Here is an 18822-nt window from a genome sequence, read left to right on the forward strand (position 1 = left end):
AAAGCACGATGAACCCAAGCGAGGCCACTGCCTCGGATCCCGTGGCAAACGCAAGCCAAACCCCTCCTACTAGTGCAGCACCCTCCGGGAGCGCCAACATGGATACGGGATCCAACCAGAACACGATCTATCGTGCCTTCGATAGCTACCCCTGGACCAAAGATCGCATTTTCCAGGTAACTAATTGCCTTTTCCGTTCATGCCATGCTGTCTTTATTCTTGCCTCAAAGCGTGTTTGGTCGGATGCTGAAACGGACATACCCCAGGAACAACTATCCAAGGAGCTGTATACACAACATGGCTCCAGCCCGGCGGAAATAGCGCTCTCCTGCCGGATCAGGCGATTCGAGGACAAGGTCAACATCAAAGTAGACCCCGCCACGTACCAAGCCTACCGCGACGAGGGCCCGAAGCCCCAGGTAGACCTGGTGCCTCAGTTCCTCCTCGAGCAGGAGCGTCTCCACGAGGTAAGCTGTCTTACCTCCTTGGCTGCTTGTGGCTGAGACCTGATGCCTTCTTAATTTTCCTTCTCAGCCGGACCTACGGAAGCGCAGATACGCTGCATTGACAGGAGACTGGGGTGATGTGCCGGCCGACCAGATCCCTTCCGGCCAACTTGCTGATCCCGCTATTGGAGGGCTGACTGCGCCTCTATGGCAACTGGCAGCCCCCAAGGCCGATTTGTATATAAAGAAAGACGATCTGGCTTCGGGAGACGGGGGAAAGGAACCGTATCCCAAAAAGTTTGAAGAGATCATTGAATTTCTCCAGAGTGGGAAAGAGATTCCTGGCATTCAGAAGATCCCCGACACTGTGATCAGCGATCCGGTAAGATGACTTGTCTCCAGGGCTTACACATATCCCTGATATCATTTGTCTTTCGAATTGACTGACCATATACCCAGTCGATAACTACCACTACCGGTCGCCCAGTACCCCTGAAGCCGTGGGAGAAGAGACCCGCCAACTAGATTATGCTTACAGGCCATTACTCAGTTAGCAGGGTAATTAAGAAGCGCCATACTTATATATGTGTAGCACTATCTGGCTAATATTGTGTACCTCAATTATAAGCATCAAGTGTTGGCATCTTGTTCAGGTTTTGGGCCCATTCTTCACTGAAGTGAGTGCTGTGGGTGCTGTCGACTTTAGCTGCCCGGGGCTTAATGTAGCGGGCCCTTGGACAGCTTGAAACCAGTCACCATGGTCGCATCAGTCTTTGAAGTCCAGGGTACCCAGGAGAAATCATTCGTTCTTCTAAAGACTGGCTACCTCGATCTAACCGTCAATGCCATAAACTGTTCCAGACTTCTCCTAGTCATAGGGATATCTATCTTCCTTGCCAGAATACACAAACAAAACAGCTCTGAACACAATGCTAAAGATTCTATGAATCATTTCTTCTTTCCTCGACTCTACTCCCATCCAATCCCCCCCTTTTTTTCTTTTTCTTTTTTAAAACACACGCAAATCAAAGCCTCCCTCAAGCCTCAGTATGTGCCCCTCCATTGAGTGTATTTCGTACACCAAGCAGGTTACACCGACAAGTCGGTTGGTATGTTGGGCCATATGAAGAACCAGTTAGAACTGAGAACTGGAGATGGACGACAAACGTGACAGAAAAATGGATCATCAACGCAGGAAGTATCGGTTCGTCCACCGCTCATCCAAGTGGTGGTTTCGGTTTGAGGGTAAGCGAGGTATGATCGATGGACGCCCCAGATGCTCGACTTCGTATCGCAAAAACCGTAAGGATGATGTGTCCAAGGCACCATCGACCAGGCAGTAGCCCGCCGTGGTGTAGGATGTCATAGACGTATGATTCTGTAAAAGATTTCCTCAAGATGCTCAGATGTCGGTGGTCCCAAGGCTGAACCGATGTGAGATGTCTAGTTGCTTTTGGAGAAGTCGAAAAGAGTCGAGATGAGAGGACGCAATGCAGAACGAAACGCCAAGGTCGGCGAGGTATCGATACAACTTTAATCGGTCACTTCATGTGGCCGTCGAGATTATGTATTACTGCTGACTGGTTCTGTTAGACTTCGTCCATAGAGGGAGGGAGATCATACCTCGCTGGCAGGGAATGAGCAGTCGGGCGACTTACTGAAAGACCAAAATGGGGTTCGCTCGATGTATGCGAACGCATGGCAAAATGAGCCGCTCCATCACTGGTATGAACGGCTCCATCTGGCGTTCTGAGGCATCCGACCTATGTTGGTGGTGACGCAAGGGCCGGGACGGGTGGCCACAGCAGGGTTGGTGCAAAGCATCCCAACTCGAGAGCCAAACTTGGAGCCTCGAAGTGACACCATGTGCTTACGAATATGAGCAGTAACAATCTCGCGATGCTGGGGGCTGGCATTGGTGAGGATGTACTGAATCAGATAATTGCCATACTGGTCGCTGGCAATGTCAATCAGCGGGATTCGAGGTCGATCCACACGACCCTCGCAGACGCGGTCGAGATAGCGAGCAAGAAATTCGGGGCCACCGATCTTCAGACACTTCTCGACTACCTTGGATGCGTATTGGTCCATACTGTACTCGGCTGCAAAACGGATGACATGATCGATAGCACGGCTGCGGTCGGCAGGTGCACCATGCTCGCAAATATGCTGAATGCACCAGTTCCCGAACTGCCCATGGGCAACGATGTCGATGTTCTGGAGAACCTCCTCAATGCAAGGTCGCTGTCCGCATAGTTAGCCACCATACTCGTAAGACAGTAATGTTTCACCTGCAATTGGGAACATACCTTGTCCTCTTCAAGACAATTCTCGAAGATGTTCTGGACGACCAAGCTGCCAGTCTCGCCGAGGGCAACATCATGCCACATACCCTCCAAAGCATCGTTGACATACTTCATGATCTGAGGAGGTGACTCGGTCCATCGAAGTTCAAACAGCTTCTGCCAGACATGGCAAGCGTAGCGGTGGATAACGGTCTTGGGAATGTCGCGGAGCAGTTCGCCAACCATATGGCACTTGTAGTCCTCTGGGACGGAGTCAAAGGCCTTCTGGATAACGTGACAGCCAAAAGGATCCATCGAAAGGTTCAGTGTGTGGCCGCGAACGGCCTCGGCGATCTTGATGACCTGTTCCGGGGTACCATGCTCAAAGCAGCGTTGCACGAGAAAATTGCCGAAGCGGTTGACCATCAAAGCATGGGCCTGAAGGATGATCGCATCGACAATCTCGTACTTCTGATCCGGAGTGCCCACCTTGAGCTTCTGCTGGAGGAAGATGGAGGCCTGCTGATCATTGTTGCACACAATCTTGTCGACAATGTACTTCCAGTTGCAGTTGACGTTACGGTCCAGAAGGCGACGGTAGTTCAGTGGTTCGGTCGTAGGTAGGTAAGTTGGGCCTTCCGTTGCCACAGGCTGCTAAGTATCACATGTCAGTAACGATTCTTGGGTGATAACATTGAGCCTGAGCTACCAGATTTACTTACCTCGGTTTTCCATGGACCTCCAGATGAAGACGAGGTAAACTCGGTGGCCAGGGGAGACAAGGGAGTGCCGACGGGAGCTTGCTGCTGGTTGGCGTATGGTCCCATGCCCAACGGGTATTGGCCGGAACCAGGCATGTTTCCAGCGCCTGCATCGAAGGGCATCTGACCATAGTTGTTGTAGCCGTTGCCGTAACTGGCCTGACTGCCGAAGGATGTTGAACCAAAACGGCTATCGTGGCTACGGCCACCTCGTCGGCCTCCTGGAGCTCGGACAGTCATGTCATTGTAATCAGGCGTCAAGCGATCATTGCGATACAGATCGCCAGATCCTCCGTTGTAGTTGACATGGGGTTCCATGAAGCCTTGATGACTGTTGCGAGGACCCCAAGCGCCATTCTGATGCATTTCATTTCCAGAGTAGCCGTTCGGGTTCTGAACCATGCTCTGGCCAGGTCGAGAGCCATTGCCCCAGATAGCACGCGCTCGGTTGAAACCATTCGCCGAATAAGCCTCGCTGATATCTGAACGAGAGTCATCAAAACCGTTCCAGTTGTTAGCCTGTTCTCGATTCGGCTGAGGGGGAAGGATGGTGCTTGGTCCACCAATGGCAGGGCCGCTCGGAACTTCCTGTTCAGTAGCATAGTCACCTCCGGGAATGGGCGGGCTAGAGCCGAACTCCGACTTGACGGGCTGGCCCTTGAGGTTGCTGATCTCATTCTGGGCATCGGCCAAAGCTTTCTTCAAACGATTGACCTCGTCTTCGCTAGACTGACCAACGTTCGTGGCGGCACTGGTTGGTCGAGTCGAGGGGGCAGTCGTGTCGAAGTCCTCCGTGGCGGGCGTGTCTGGCATCGAATGGCTGGAAAGATGATGGCCTGGGTTCAAGTAGGAGGCACCATGGGCCGCAAACTTGTAGGCCTCTCCCTGCTTCTGTAGTTTGGCAGATTGCTCCGTGAGGTCAGCAAGGAGTCTATCCATAGGACTCGAGTCGGGAGTGCCAGAAGTGTCCGAAGGACCCAGTGCATCGTGGTTCAGCTTCATCTTCTTCGCCCACTAGTTAGTTTTCTTATTCTCCGAAGTGGGTGATACGTGATGACAAAGTGACAACGATGGGATGCGTCAAGGATGCTGGAGAAAGGGTAACCTACCTTAGGACAGCTCTGATTGACCAGAGAAGCCGTGGAGATAGTCAATGACTTCTTGAGAGACGGCTTTGCCATAGTCTGATTCTAGGTTGTAGCTTGTCAGTCCTACTCGATCATCCGATGTATCTACCTAGCCTCGGAGTTTGGGAACAATGCACTTGCAGATGGTGTTGAAGGGTAGCACAGGCTTGGTCGTTCAGAAAGGGCGATGTAAAACCATACGCAGATAGATGCCTGCTTGGTTGCTTGGCCAAATACGTGGATGGGAATTGGGGTGGGAACAAGGAGGAGAAATCAAACCTGCTTACCTCTACAACAGCCGAATCGACATCGACATGCATGATGTTGTCCTCCATGGTCACACTCTTGGATGCAAGAGGTCGACGGACGACCGGTGAGCCAGTGGAAGCATTGCCAACCATCTTGGAGCCGAATCTGTGGATTGTTGGACTTGAAGTGGGATTTTCTGCACGTTTGATGACCTAAGTTCTCAAAACAAAATTGCAAGATGGCAGATATGCCCCGGATAGCAAGCAGAATAGATCAAATATGATGGGAGAAAGGGAAGAAGGAAAGGGAGTCTCGGGTCTGGTGGAAACGCAGTACCGTGACCGTGACCGGAGTTGAGATGTGGTGGAAGATGGGACGAGCGTGAGAGGAAGATGTGAAGGTGACGAGAATTATTCTGATGGATTACAGCTGCAGTGGTAGCTGTAGCTGTGGAAAATTTGCAAAAGAGGGTAGGTACCCGTACTTGCTTGGATAGCTGCGTACAAGCAGAAGTAAGAGCTCTCCGGGGCCGTTCCTGCTTCCTTGTATGTCTCCTTTGGACTAAAAGGCGAATGAGCTCGTGGGATTAGGTACAGAACAAGCCCCGTTGATACTTTTGGATGTTCAAGTGTGAATTTGGCCCCGGCCCAATCAACAGCGACGGCCACTGTGTACGGAAACTGCTCTCAGAAAAGGGTCTACTTGGTATGGCATCCAGCGGTGCGTGGTCTTACCAACGTGCATTATACGCCGTGATCTGCATCACAAGGAAGTCATAAGACTCTTGCTGGGGTTATAGCATCCAAAAGTCAGGGGAGATGCACTCTTCCATCATTAGGCCGAGTCCAGGTCAACAATGTATGAAGTTGCAATGACAACCGCAATGCTACTCTCCAATACATACTGTTTATTGCAAGTCATGTTGAATGCAAGATGCAGGCCTATGCTCTTGTTAGGCGCGACCTTGGCCTGGATTTGTGATTATGTCATATTCGCTTTCCATTCGAAGCTCGATTCTAGGAGATAACCAACAGGCAACAGAGTGGGATGTGGCTTTCCCCATCATAGTCAACAGGGGGTTTTGCCTCCCGATAGTAACGCATTGGCACGGCACCACCGTTGCAATAAACAAGCCTTGGTGCCGAGCTTGCAAGTTGAAGCATTTTCCCTTTGCTATGCCACATTGGCAAGAAGGGAACAGCTACAAGGCTGTCAATGGGGTTACGAGCCCCTATATGTATGGTTTTGTGAACATAGGGGTGATGTTAACATATTTTGTTTGCCGTTATCGGGTACGAAGGGGTAGACTGTCTACACCATATAGCCAACACCCCGTGCAAATCTATCAGAGTAGAACATGCATCTCTGTAGCAAAGACAACCCTGGCCTTTCCCAACTACTGGATTGGAGGCTTCGCAGAGCCTAGCCAACACCAGCCCTAGCTGCCCTTGTCGGAGTGCCTGAGGGATCATTTCTATGCCCGCGTTTTGTATGAGGGCATAGCCAAAGCTGCCACATGCCTAGACTGTTGTACATATATTACAGGTGGTCGTAGTTCTGTGCGATTGCTCATTTCTTTCCTCGCTCCGGGACTGGTAGGGGTTAGCATTGCCGATGTGCGCTTGGGTGTTGTTGTTGTTGTTGTTGCTTACCAGCTGGAGCAGTTCTCTTCTTCTTCGGCGGTTGCTTGCCTCGTTGACGCACACTGCAGAAACCGTTAGCCGGGCGCTCAACAACCCATCACTGTCCAGGTAGCTACGAACCCTGCAATATGTTCCTGCCAGTCTTCAAACTCCTCGTTCACACCCTCCAGTTCGAGATGCTTGAAGTCCTTGAGGAGTTCGTTCAGGCTCGGGCCCTTCGGGGGGTAATACTTGGCCAGCGAAGGTCCTCGTAATCGCTGTCGCAGGATTTTGTTGCCCATGCGGATTCCATCGGGGTTGTACGTCGTCGAGAAGATTTCGCATTGCGCCTGCAATTGGTCAGTGTCGGTGCCTTGGTAGTTCGAGCAGTAGCCAGTATACGGACCTTCATGAGGCTCAACAGCCTCGCTCGTGGCACTGCCATCTTGTCCAAAGCATGGGTTTAATGGATTGCTACGATGCAGTCAAGTCGTCGCGAACTAAAAGTCAATGTACCTCGAAGCTCAATTGCGCCGGCCACCCTATCGATAAAAATGGGCCCGCATCATCACAGTGCGTTCAACTAGCTAATTCTTCGGCTACACACTGTCATTGGATTCCGTAGGTAAATATCAATCATGCATACATGTACATGTATCTCCGTGTAAGTATATAAAGCTCATGGGTGTCGAATAAACAGTCGAAGCAATATTGCTTGATTCTCATGATTCCCAGTGCCTAAGGTACTTGCTGCCTACCGTGTATTCAATGGCCATTCAATAGGTATTCAGCAAACTGGTTTTTACAGTGTACTAGACGGCTGTCCTATCGTTCGGACTGTGTGTGGTTTCAACGGATATTCCGTTATCATCCCTAGCACAATTGTAAAAAAGCTCTGTTGAATTATGTAAGCAGAAGAAATGCCTTTATATTGGTAGGTATTCAATTCTCAAGAAAATTCAATCTGGGTTATTGATAGGATCTTCGTTTTCTATCGAGTTATGGCCTCAGGGCCGGTTTGTTCTCCCAGGGATAATTTACCGTACAACGGGTGGCTCGTGCGTTGGGAATCAAACATCATTGCCAGTTGAAATCAAACAACATTATTTTTTTAATCCTGAGCAAGGCTGACATCCCACCTCTGTCGGCTGCCAAACTTATCTTGGTCACCATATCGTTAACGCGTGCTGATCACTCACTGCAGTGCCCACGATGTCTAAAAGGCAGTTTTCGGAATTCTCTGCTGATGTAGGCGCTAACGCCAACACCAACAACGCCAACGAAGCCATCTCGGCAATCATAAAACATGCAGAGGAACTTTTGAAAGCAGCATGCGCTCTAAAGCAAGAACTTGCTTCGGGCAAGCAGCCAAAGAACAGCAATGCTGGGTCCATCTCAAAAATCAGCAGAGATTTGCTCCCTGCTGTGACGTACTTTGCTGGTTCTTCGCCTGCCCAACAGACGGTATCGTCTAACAAAGCCCCCAAGCTGGATGAGTCTCTGAGACTGCCTAGTCCTACTGGCCTTACTGCATGGACACCAAGTGACAAGTCCTTCGATATGCCTCCTCTGCCTCTCATCAATGATCCTGTATTGGACAAAGCAGCTTTCACTCATTCGGGGATGATATCGAAGCCTGGCGATATGAGCTATGAGAGGCTCGAGTGGGTTGGCGATGCCTACCTCGAACTGTTTGCGACGATCTTCATCTATCACACGTTCCCCAAACTACCGGCAGGAAGATGCTCCCAGTACCGTGAGTCCTTGGTTAAGAATGAGACGCTTTCCAAGTACACGAAAGCTTATGAGCTGGACAAACGTATCATCTTCCCCCCGGAATTCGACTTCGGAAGCAGCATCGCCGGACACGGGGCCAAGGCGAAGACACACAAAAAGGTTCTCGGGGACATATTTGAGGCCTACATCGCTGCTGTCATCTTGGGAGATCCAGAATCCGGCCTAGTACGCGCCTCGTCGTGGATGAAAGCACTCTGGGGCAGAGACCTTGCCAAAGAGATCAAATCCGAATACAACAGCCGTCAGAATGCTCAGCAAGCCGCAATTCAGGCTGGTACTGACAATTCCGCGGGTCTGCCTGCACCTACCACGGAGGATGTCCATCCCAAGACAAGACTGAGTAAGAAAATCGGCACGAAAGGTGTCAGAATCTATTACCTGGATGAGAATGATTCCGTTGACAAGAAATCAAAACAACGGAAGTTCACCGTAGGTGCCTATGTGGATGCTTGGGGCGAAAGCAAAGTACAGCTGGGCACCGGCACTGCCCTCTCCAAAACAGAGGCTGGGGCCAAAGCGGCCCAGAATGCGCTGGAGAACAAAAAGCTTATGAAGAAGTACGAGCAGAAGAAACAGGAGTGGGAGGAGGCTATGCGTGCTCAGTTGCAGTACGATTGAGGCGCGTACAGGTATCAATACCATAGGATATAATACCCAATGGATAAGGCAGGTTACGTGTATACATGCATATACGCAACTGTTTTGACTGCTACCATCTCATGTAACCATCTATCTGCACTTTTCGAGCAACACAACCAAGCTGGTCGGTCATTCTCATCATGAACCAACATTTTTCTGATGTACACTGGGAAAGTTTTCATGTTATGGGGTTCGACGGCGGTTAGTAAGTATTTTCATGTTGTATCAGCATCAATGTAAGAAGTGGCACATCATGTATATCTCCGTAGTCACCGTTGGTAGCAATGTATTAACTGGAGCAACAGCAGCTCAGTAACCAATTCCGGCCTACCTAACGGTCACCAAAATACCGATATTGAAAGGTAACTTACCTAAGGACTATTCGTTGATCCCGCTTCGGTGGTAGATTCGCATTGACGCGTCAGTTGATATGGAAGCATTGCTAGACGTCTGATCTGTGGCTCAACTGGTATGTGCCGTCTGAAGAACGTCCTTTACTGCGGCATGACCGCTTCACAGTTGTCTTCTGCCCCGGGAAAACATGTAGGGGTAGTCGATGATACTTCAACGATAGACCATGTAAGTTCAAGTTGGGTAGATGAAGGTCGTGATAGGTGTAATGCGTGTGGGGCTTGTTGGTCCTCAGGTGAAGTTGGTTGCTCAAATACTCAAGCCCCAATCACAGTATCATTTTTGGGTGCCATTTGTGAATGGGAGTTTGAGCTCAGGCCCGAGGTTGAGGGTATCATGAATAAGCCGGCAGGTTATATCAATATTGACGTCTTCGTTTTCACGTGTACCTCGGGATGAAATCAGGAGCCCCGCGACAGGGGATTATCGGATTGGCAGCCCTGTCAAGTGACACGGATGTTGGGGGGGCCCAAGGGTAGCCCTGCCAAGCGTCCTTTTGCACCGAGGCAATGGACATTTTACTGCAAGCCCGTACAGCAATTTCAGGCAGGCACTGTCGGGGACTAGAGCGCCTACCACAATTAGCCCGTACCCCGGATTCTGGGTACTGATTGATGATAACATTCGACGCATGGATCAAGGTACCTAACCCAATATTGAATGTTGAATGCATCGCATCACGCTGTCACGCTTATACTTTCCCCATCAGACTTGCACATCTCCTTGGGAGTCGCACAAGACCGATCTGGAGTGTTTCTGTTTGCTTCGGCCCTTCTTGACTGCACCTACCTACATATCTTCAAAGTGTTTGATTTGTTTCGTGCTGTACAACATCCAACCATCAACCCGTTTTGAGCTATCGGTGCCTGAGCCCGGGTAACACTGCCGCTGCTGTCCGCTGTTTCTACAGACCCTCCTTGCCTCCTGCTTTTCCTCATTAAGGTTGAGCCAGGCCCCATCGCAGCTCGTCCCGGGGGTCCGTCGTACACTTCCATCCTCGGCTCCACCAAGCTCTTTAGGTCGCGATAAGGGAGCCGCGAAGCCCAACTTCATTACTACATGCCACTACATGCTCTCGCTCCCTCAACGCATGTTGGGGCGATTATCCAGTCCTGATGGCCGACTCAGTTGGTAAGTAGTTCTCTACCCGTGGCGTTTGATGGGATATTGTGTATGCACAGCTCTCTGTGTCGCCGAAATGATGTTCCCGTATCCATCTCGGAACCAACCAGCCCACACAGCCCAGGATCCAAGACTCCAGCATGAACTAACAACGTCCGTGATCAATCTAGACCGAGTCTTCGTTCATGCACTCAACACCGTAAAAAGGGTCCCCAAAACTGGCGCGTCGCGGCCGCCAGCGACCGACCGACTTCGGCTATATGGACTCTACAAGCAAGCGATGGAGGGGGATGTGGACGGTGTGATGGAAAGGCCGTCTGCAGCAACACTCGGAAGTGGCGTCAACAGCGACGAATTGCAACGCGAAAAAGACAAATGGGACGCTTGGAATGCGCAGCGTGGAATCAGTCGAACCGAGGCCAAGAAGAGGTACATTGAGGCGCTCATCGAGACTATGCACCGATATGCTACGACACCGTGAGTTATCGCGCCCCTCAGACTCATACTGGCCCACTCGAACAACAAGGGATGATATCGGCGGTTGACTGACAAAAAGAACAGTGATGCCCGAGAGTTAGTATCGGAACTAGAATTTGTCTGGGGCCAGATCAAGAACAATAGCTCGACCACGTCAGACTCCTCGCCAAAAATCAACAGATCGACCGAGCTGCAAACGTTTGCCAAACCAGCAACCGGGACAGAAGGGCCGATGAAGGTGCTGAGCCCGATGAGCGAGGACGATGCCGCAGAACAGGAATACCGGGAACAACACCAAGAGAAGGATGAGGGCGAGGGAGAAGGCGAAGGGGACGGTGAATACGTCAAGAAAGGCGATAAGTGGTCGCGAAAAGTAGAAAGAGCCTTGGTACGCCTCTCGGCCGAAGTCGCAGCCTTGCGCGAACAGATAACAGCTGGGAGAGAGTGGCGGACCAAGAAGGAGAAAACCTTGAGGGCCCGGATAAGCTGGCTGGGGTGGCTCATCCTCAAGCACGTGATTGCAGACAGCGTGATATTGTGCATCGTCCTGCTCTGGATGAGGAGGCGGAAAGATAGGAGGTTGGAGGACTTGGTGCGGTCCGCTCTCAAGCTGGCTCGCGAATACGCGAGAAACGTGCTGCCGTCAAGGTGAAGGAGGCATTTCGAAGCTAGGAGAACACCCAAGCACCGTGCCGATCGTCCTTTGCGGCTACAGATGACGAAGACTGTTGGGGCGCCGCCGGAATTCGTTGGTATCAGCATCGAGTATCTGTCTACTCCCGAGGTTTAGTTTTTCAAATCACTGGGCGCTTCCAGAAGTACAGAGCGGCTTGAGCGTTGCCAGTCATCAGATGGTCATCAACCGCTGGGGCTTCATACGCCCTGGTCTCTTTTACCATCATCGACGGGGAGGCGATATTCCTACATTGGTTTGGCCCTTGGGGTTATGAGAGCTTTCCAAGGAAAACAGCATTTCACGCATACCTACTGTCAGGTGTCAGTCATCCCCCAAGATTCCATGGATGACTCATGGTGGTGGGCTGGACCCCGATACTTCCCTCATCTCAAAACGTGAGAAGGAGATGCTGTGACTGTACGGTACGTGTTACGATGACCTTTTATTTTACGCAGATTCAATGACATACATACATAAACATATAAGTATATAATTCTAGATACTCCCAGGTACATATAATGTAACTTACAAATATCCTTATATGCTGGATTTGACGCGTGCCGTGACTGATTTCATATTGTTAGACCAGAAGCAAAGCTATATCTAAAGATCCCTGAGCAGCAAGAGTGCTTTTGTTTTAACCTCGTGTTTACTAAAAGTCGCTTCAGCATATCTTCGAGTACGATGCGAAGAAAACCACGCTAAGTGATTATGTCTATAGATTAATGTGGTAAAAGATTGAATTCCGCCTGCCGTAAGTAATGTCAATACCTACGACCCTGATTACCTAAGTGGGCTCACCAGGTAAGTGGGGTGGGTTTCCTTTCTAAGTGTGGTGAACACCTCACTTACAAGACTTCACAGCACATCAATTTCAGAAGGTTATTTGCAAGAACTGACGAGTTGTTGGGACACCCGATTAACATCTGGTTCGTTTGGTTGAAAGGCGCGTAATTGGCGACGGAGAAGCGGGCCTGACTGAGACTGGCTTGACTCGTCTCGTAGATCGGATGGACCATGGTACAAAGTGAGCGTCGTGCTTGGTGCCACAGAGTCTCGATCAAATCGCAAACACTCCAGATTGAGGAAGGAGAGGGCGAGAATCGACTTTGAGGTTTTCCCACAAACAAGCAGTTGAGCTTGGGTCCTATCACCACTTAGGCCGGATCTCAGACAGAGGTTGGGTGGTCATCTGTCCCGAACTTCCCGCTTTGACAATCCCGCATTGTTTCTGTCCGTCTCCGTGGTGTGACAAACCCATCCACAACCTGCCATGCCCATCCGCGACGGCTCCCCGCCCGCCCCGGCTCGGAGCAGAGACGACTCAGAAGAGGAGGACGATGATGACGATCACGTCCACAAGACGGCCCGCGCGAACGGGAAACGACTTGCCGGGGACGGCAGCAAGAGTGATCCAGACAGCAGCCACGGCGGCGACGCCATCCCGCCCTTATCGTGCTGGGCGCCCGCCATGTTCGTGCCCGCCAAGTTCGACTACACACAGCCGCAGCAGTCCGCCCAGGAGCAGGAACAGCTGCCCCCGCACCAGCGGCTTAACAATCTGCTGGCCGACCTCGACGCGCATGCCGCGGCCGTACGCGCCAATCACGCCTGGATGGTCGGGCGCGAGGCGCGGCGCATCCAGCAGGACACGGTCCGGGAAGAGGCCCGGATCATTGGGATGGGCGAGTCGCTGCCGCGCTCGAAACGTCTCCCGCCCAGCGACGCCGAGGAGGCCGCGCTGATCCGGAACATGGCGGCGGTGCCTGCAGAACTGCAGCAACAACCGCAGAGGCGGCAATCCAATCCCAATACCATCCCCGCCTTTCGCCGGTCTTCCTACAACCGTAACAATAATAGCAACAACGCCACCGGCGGTGCCGCATCAGACCCAGCAGCCACTGTTAACATACTGCCCCCCACCGAGGTCAGCATGAACTTCTCGTACCGCGATGTCTCCGCCCTGACCGCGGACAAGCGCGACACGCTGCGCGAGGCCGCCGTCACCAGTGTTTTAAATGTCGCTAGAAACGCCATGCACAGTGCTGACTGGTACTCGAGCGTGTGCCTGAAGAGGCGGAATGACAAGATCAGGGACCACGCGAATGAGAAAGCCAAGAGCTTTGCTCAGCAAGACACAACGGGACCGTCGGGGAACCAAAATACCAACAAGTCGATGACTTCTTCTTCTTCTTCTTCTTCTGCGGCGATGACTGAATCCGCGAGCACAAGCACAAATACGAGTGGAGGTCTGCCGCGGAGAGTGAGCTTTGGTGGACTAGACGGGACCGCCGATGATGGGGGGGATATGCCTATGGATCTTGACTTATGAGGGCTTAGGATGTGCTCTATCTGAGTTGGAGGGTACTGAGAGGACCGAGGGTGTACACTCTAGAAGGCTGAACAGATGATACCCTAGGCCATGGTTTCGATGATTGGCCTGAAAGAATGATTGCGTACCTATATGGGCATACATCGTACAGCAGTCTGTCGTGAAACAGAAGCAGAACATGGCCTTCAATATAAGTGATGGAGATGGCTGACTTGGCCAGCTCCTCTTAGATTCATGATAGCTCCTTTTTATTTGGTGACTATACAACTACGCACAGTGTCTACTCAATCTCCTCTATCAACGGCTTCGGCCTCCGGGCTCCTTCATCCTCCAACTTGGGCAGATTGACCTCGAGCCCAGCAATCCTCGTAAACGCCGGCCCCGCGTCCTGTGCCTCGGGGAGCATCGCCGTGACCTGCCAGTTCCGCAAGCTCTCCACGACATCCTGGGCGTGCTGCTGCACGAGCCCGTCGTTGTCCGTCTGCGCGACGTACTCGAGGATCTGCACAATGTGCTCGCGACTGGCGTCCGCGAGCCCGAAGCCCAGGCGCCGTCGCTGCTCGCGGGCGTCGGCCAGGGCCTTGACGAAGGTCAGGATCAGCACGATGGCGGCGCGCCGGAGGATGGCCTTCTCCATCTCGGGCTCCATAGTGAGGATGTTGACGCAGAGGTCGACCGAGCCCTCGACGAGCGTCGCGCCGATGCCCGCGATGTTGGTCTCGAGGCCCACGAGGAAGATGGATAGCGCGGAGCTGCGCATGCGTACGTCCTCGCTGCCGCGCTTGCTCTCCCATCCCTGCAGGATCTGGGCGAGGATCTCGTCTCGCTTCTTTTCCTCCTCCGTCTGTTCGTCTGCCATCTCGTTGCTGAGGTCCGGCACTTCGCCGCCCCATGCGGTCTTCGCCGCTCTGTTTTGCCGTTCGCGCAGACGTTCTTCCCGGGCCTGCTTCTCTTCCGTCTTGGGCCGATGGCCTCGGCGTCCAGCTATAGAAAGGAGACTTTCCGCTGCTTGCGAGGCTATTTCGCCCGCGAAGGTATCACCAAGCCGTTGTATGACTTGTAGGATCGCCTCGCCAAAGCGGAGTCGCGTGTCGACGTTCGCTTCCTCGCTGGCGTCCACGTAGCGCTCCAGAAGCTCCTTGATGACAGACTTTGGATGTTTCTCGGCGAGCTGAACGAAGAGCTTCATCACCCGAAGGTTGATATAGTCTTCCTCTTCAGCTAGTAGAGAGGAGAGCAGCACCACTACGCCCTGTATGTCAAGTATGCTGCTATTATTCCGAATCAGGCCTGAAATAAGATTCAAGCCCTCGGAGCGCACCGGCGGAGGTGAATCGGCTTGAGTGATGTAAGACAAAGCCAAGTTGTACGTTTTGCGATCTTCGACCTGACGGTCCGTCGGCGCCGTTGGGCGTTCTGACGGATCATCCACTTCATCTCTGTATCTCAAGACAAGAGAAAGGTTGCGTGCAGTTTGGGAAAGTTCCCGGTGATTATCTTTGGTGATTTTGTCCAGTGAAGCTTCAATACTGCTAAGGAGCTTGCCATCAGCCTCTGTCTTCTGGAAACTTGGTGCCGTGATGACGATGTTGACTAGACTCAGCGCAACCGACGCGCTGTCGACATTGTCCGGGGAGGCGCAGAAGTCAGCCAGAATGCGCTCTGACAACTCCAGCATCCCCTTAGAGTCTGCAATCAGCCTATCGGGAATCTTATCGAGCATGGTCTGCAAGACTTTGGATTGTACAATCCGTAACGCTGGGTCTGCGTCGCCATCCGACGCCATTGTGAACTGAATCCCATCGGCCCTGTTTTGATGCTTGAACGACTGTTCAAACAGTAGCAGAAACAGTTTGGATGTATCTGCTTCGGATGCTGTGGCTTGCAACAGCTCTATTAATGCTCTAGATTTGATTTCCAAGGAGCTCCAGTTCAGTTCTGGTACCACCGATGCGGACTTGCCACGACGTCGTTTGACCGTAATACTCGATTTGTCAGAACCTTCATACGTCCAGTGAGCGTCGTCTGAGAGATCCCTTCCATTACACAGGAGGTTGTCAACAACCAATGAATACTTCTCTGTGGAGCCCGAAATCTTCAGGTAAATATGAAGTAATGTCTTAGCGGGTTTGCAAAATTGTTCCAAGCATGCCTCATCAGTCTCAGGCCATGAAGACAATGTCCACAGAGGGAGGATTAAAGGGGCAAGGAGCCTGCCGGTCAACCCGGGATTCGGATGGGCATTGAGCAAGGCCGTCAAACGTCGTAGTGCTAGCGCAAGCTCGTCTGGCTGAACAATGGCCGTCTCTTTCTGTAGATCCACCACTGCATCGGGTCCTGCACTGAAAACTAGGGTCTCAGACGCGGGCTTCTGAGTTGATAAGGACGGGTTGATGACGGCGACCATGGGTTCGGCGAACACTCTCCACCCGGGGGAACCCGGTGCACCGAACTGCTTTCGGCCAAGGATACCGTATCCAATGATGTAGGCTGCGGCTTTGACGAGATCGGCGCCTTCCTTGCCATCCAACAGTTCGAGGAGCTGAGGGGCGATGCCAGAAAACCATTTATCGGCTTCAACACTGGCCGGGTGGGACGGCAAGGAGGCCCGTCGCCATCTTTAGAGCTTCGAGCGTGATATTCGCTCCCTGCTTCTGGGGCGCAGCCGCTTCAGAGGTCTTCACGGTGCTGGACGGGTGGGAAGCGAAGACGAACTCTATCGTCGCTCTTACACCGTCTTGCCGCTGGGGCATCAGAGTCAAAAGGTCCATCAAATGCAACCTGAGCCATCTGGGCACCCGATCGGGTTTGATCAGAGCATTCAAGGCTGCTATCAAGGACGATGTTCCTGTTCTTTGGGGACGTTCAGAAGAATGTCCTTCTGGTAATGGATTTGAATTGCTACAGCCTACCTTGATAAGAGTTGGCTAAGCTCGCGCTGTCCCTCGGAACGGGCGCCATCGTCGCCGTCCGGGTTGAAGGCTTTCCTCCCGACGCTCTCTATCGACGAGACAAGCGACCCTTTGGTCTCCGGCTTGTTTTCCATGATCGGCCTTCAGAAGCGAACACGCTGGTCAAGGGGTAATCAATAGGAGTAGTTGTCGGATTTGTAAGGCGGCCACACAATCGAAATATCCAGCCATGAAGCTCTGGGGTGTGGTAGTGGCATGAATAGTGCTAGTGGAGCATGCCTAAAAATGTGCGTTTGCAGCTTCTAAGAGATTCTGTACGCAGCTGCTAATCACGTCAATAGCTAATGTAGGTATGTAGCAACGAAGCCGCTGTCATTCAATGCATCAAATTGATTCATCCAACATATGGCTGATACCTGCCTAGGTACCTAGGTCTAGTTTTAACCCAGAGATCTGCCAAATCAAAATAGGATCTATCTGTACTCTGATCCAGTATTCAAGCCACCCAATTATGGAAGTATTGCTACCTGTCTGATAGGTAGGTACTTAACCTATGATGGCGGGCAGACGCCTGAAAGGCACCCTGATAGCTGATAGCGCCCCCACTTTTAGTGGTCGTTGCTATGCCAAGCACTCCCGATATGTTAAACGCGTCTTCAAGCGCGTCGGAAATGCTTACCCTCCCTTCTCTTCTTCATACCTCCGTCATATCATCAACGCACACCAAGAACCCTTTGGTCAGCATCTGAAATAGGGTCGTTGCTGGGAACTTCGTTCGAGATAGGAATAGTATCGTCTATGGCTTCTGCTTCGTTTCACTCAAGGGAAAAGCTCTCTCGCCACCGTCCTGGAAAGGGACGACGGGCATCACACAAGTTGCACCAAACGCCTACCCCACAGTCCTCCGACTCCCGTTTTCCGCAAGGAATGTCTTCGGACCCCATGGTCGGTTCTTGGGCCTCCACGCAACACGTCGCAGCTCGGGGTCGCAGCGGGCCTGATGTGCTAGCCGCGTGAGGATTTGTTGCGGCAGGAGCAGGGACCCCCAGCCGGACTGGGCTACCACAAGGCCGGCTACTGGGAACGCGGTTTCGGAACTTAACCCTAAGCACACACTTGGTTCGAGTCTTGCGCTCCACAGTCGTCCGGAATTCGCCTTCTACGCGGGCGGTGGTTCTCGTCATGTCATGCTCTGCTGCAAAGCAGGGCGTGTTCAACCGGTCCTGCCGTCAGCCGAAGGGTGATGGGACATTCCAGACGCCCCCCAGCGGGACGAGTGAGGGCAGGCACCATGAGTCCAAATCGGTAAGAACTCCTGGCCTGGAGTCGCTCGTCGGAGCTTTGCCACTGGAAGTCGTACTCTGACCAATATGAATCGTCTCGGCGATGGCTCTGCTCGACGTTGAGAGGAAGACGTATGCGGCATGCTTTAGATTCAGGACTGTGGAAACCTGGATATCTTTCCAGGGTGGGACGCGAGGGAGAGCGCAGGCTTGGCCACATACAGCCAGAAACATCGAAACTTCACGTACAGACCTCGTGTCCTATTCGCCGGCATTGCATAGTCTCCTGTAGACCCTGTGTAAGCGATGGACATGCAGCTACAACAGAAGTTTCACCTTGTTCTGACCATCTGCCATCCTGTATGCTTTGAGTACCCTCTAGTCCCATGTCAGTTCCTCTCGATCTTGCCAGTCCTCGGCCAATCCCGAACTGGTCTGCATTCGCTTCCGCGTCCACTCCTCGAGACTAGGGAGGGGCCTCCTGGGTCCTCGTGCTGGTATTCGCCAGGCGAGATACTCCGGTGTGATTCGGTCAGGCGCATTAACCAGAGGTGGTAGGTGGTGTCCTACCGCCAACATGGACGCCAAACCCTCCCTTGGTATTCGCTTGAATATTCAACGGATGTGCCTCGTCGGTGTCCGGAAGGGCTTATGTCGAGATGACAGCGTGGCTTTTACTGATG

The 18822-nt window shown here is 52.3% G+C and overlaps 7 protein-coding genes across 7 annotated transcripts; 4 read left to right on the plus strand and 3 right to left on the minus strand.

Annotated features, from left to right (window-relative positions):
• Positions 1-8: 8 nt before the first annotated feature.
• PG985_008691 (uncharacterized protein) lies at positions 9-971 on the plus strand (the record flags this gene model as incomplete). The annotated part of the gene is made up of 3 exons (XM_066828459.1): positions 9-467; positions 535-828; positions 906-971. The coding sequence occupies 3 exons, from the start codon at positions 9-11 to the stop codon at positions 969-971; spliced, it is 819 nt and encodes a 272-aa protein (XP_066683371.1).
• Positions 972-2165: 1194 nt separating this feature from the next.
• PG985_008692 (uncharacterized protein) lies at positions 2166-4494 on the minus strand (the record flags this gene model as incomplete). The annotated part of the gene is made up of 3 exons (XM_066828460.1): positions 2166-2690; positions 2756-3382; positions 3454-4494. 3 exons carry the CDS (start codon positions 4492-4494, stop codon positions 2166-2168), a joined length of 2193 nt encoding a protein of 730 aa, XP_066683372.1.
• A 1943-nt stretch (positions 4495-6437) lies between these two features.
• On the minus strand, positions 6438-6935 carry PG985_008693 (mitochondrial 37S ribosomal protein mS33; the record flags this gene model as incomplete). The annotated part of the gene is made up of 4 exons (XM_066828461.1): positions 6438-6460; positions 6521-6573; positions 6632-6840; positions 6897-6935. 4 exons carry the CDS (start codon positions 6933-6935, stop codon positions 6438-6440), a joined length of 324 nt encoding a protein of 107 aa, XP_066683373.1.
• A 767-nt stretch (positions 6936-7702) lies between these two features.
• PG985_008694 (RNase3 domain-containing protein) lies at positions 7703-8905 on the plus strand (the record flags this gene model as incomplete). Its single annotated transcript, XM_066828462.1, has 1 exon — positions 7703-8905. One exon carries the CDS (start codon positions 7703-7705, stop codon positions 8903-8905), a length of 1203 nt encoding a protein of 400 aa, XP_066683374.1.
• Positions 8906-10452: 1547 nt separating this feature from the next.
• On the plus strand, positions 10453-11588 carry PG985_008695 (uncharacterized protein; the record flags this gene model as incomplete). The annotated part of the gene is made up of 3 exons (XM_066828463.1): positions 10453-10468; positions 10630-10936; positions 11021-11588. 3 exons carry the CDS (start codon positions 10453-10455, stop codon positions 11586-11588), a joined length of 891 nt encoding a protein of 296 aa, XP_066683375.1.
• Positions 11589-12885: 1297 nt separating this feature from the next.
• PG985_008696 (uncharacterized protein) lies at positions 12886-13944 on the plus strand (the record flags this gene model as incomplete). The annotated part of the gene is made up of 1 exon (XM_066828464.1): positions 12886-13944. The coding sequence occupies one exon, from the start codon at positions 12886-12888 to the stop codon at positions 13942-13944; it is 1059 nt and encodes a 352-aa protein (XP_066683376.1).
• Positions 13945-14224: 280 nt separating this feature from the next.
• Positions 14225-16990, minus strand: PG985_008697 (uncharacterized protein; the record flags this gene model as incomplete). Its single annotated transcript, XM_066828465.1, has 2 exons — positions 14225-16562; positions 16857-16990. 2 exons carry the CDS (start codon positions 16988-16990, stop codon positions 14225-14227), a joined length of 2472 nt encoding a protein of 823 aa, XP_066683377.1.
• Positions 16991-18822: the final 1832 nt, after the last annotated feature.

Source organism: Apiospora marii (assembly GCF_038362585.1).
Source record: "Apiospora marii strain CBS 49790 chromosome Unknown utg000005l_segment0_segment0, whole genome shotgun sequence".
Lineage (NCBI taxonomy): Eukaryota > Fungi > Ascomycota > Sordariomycetes > Amphisphaeriales > Apiosporaceae > Apiospora > Apiospora marii.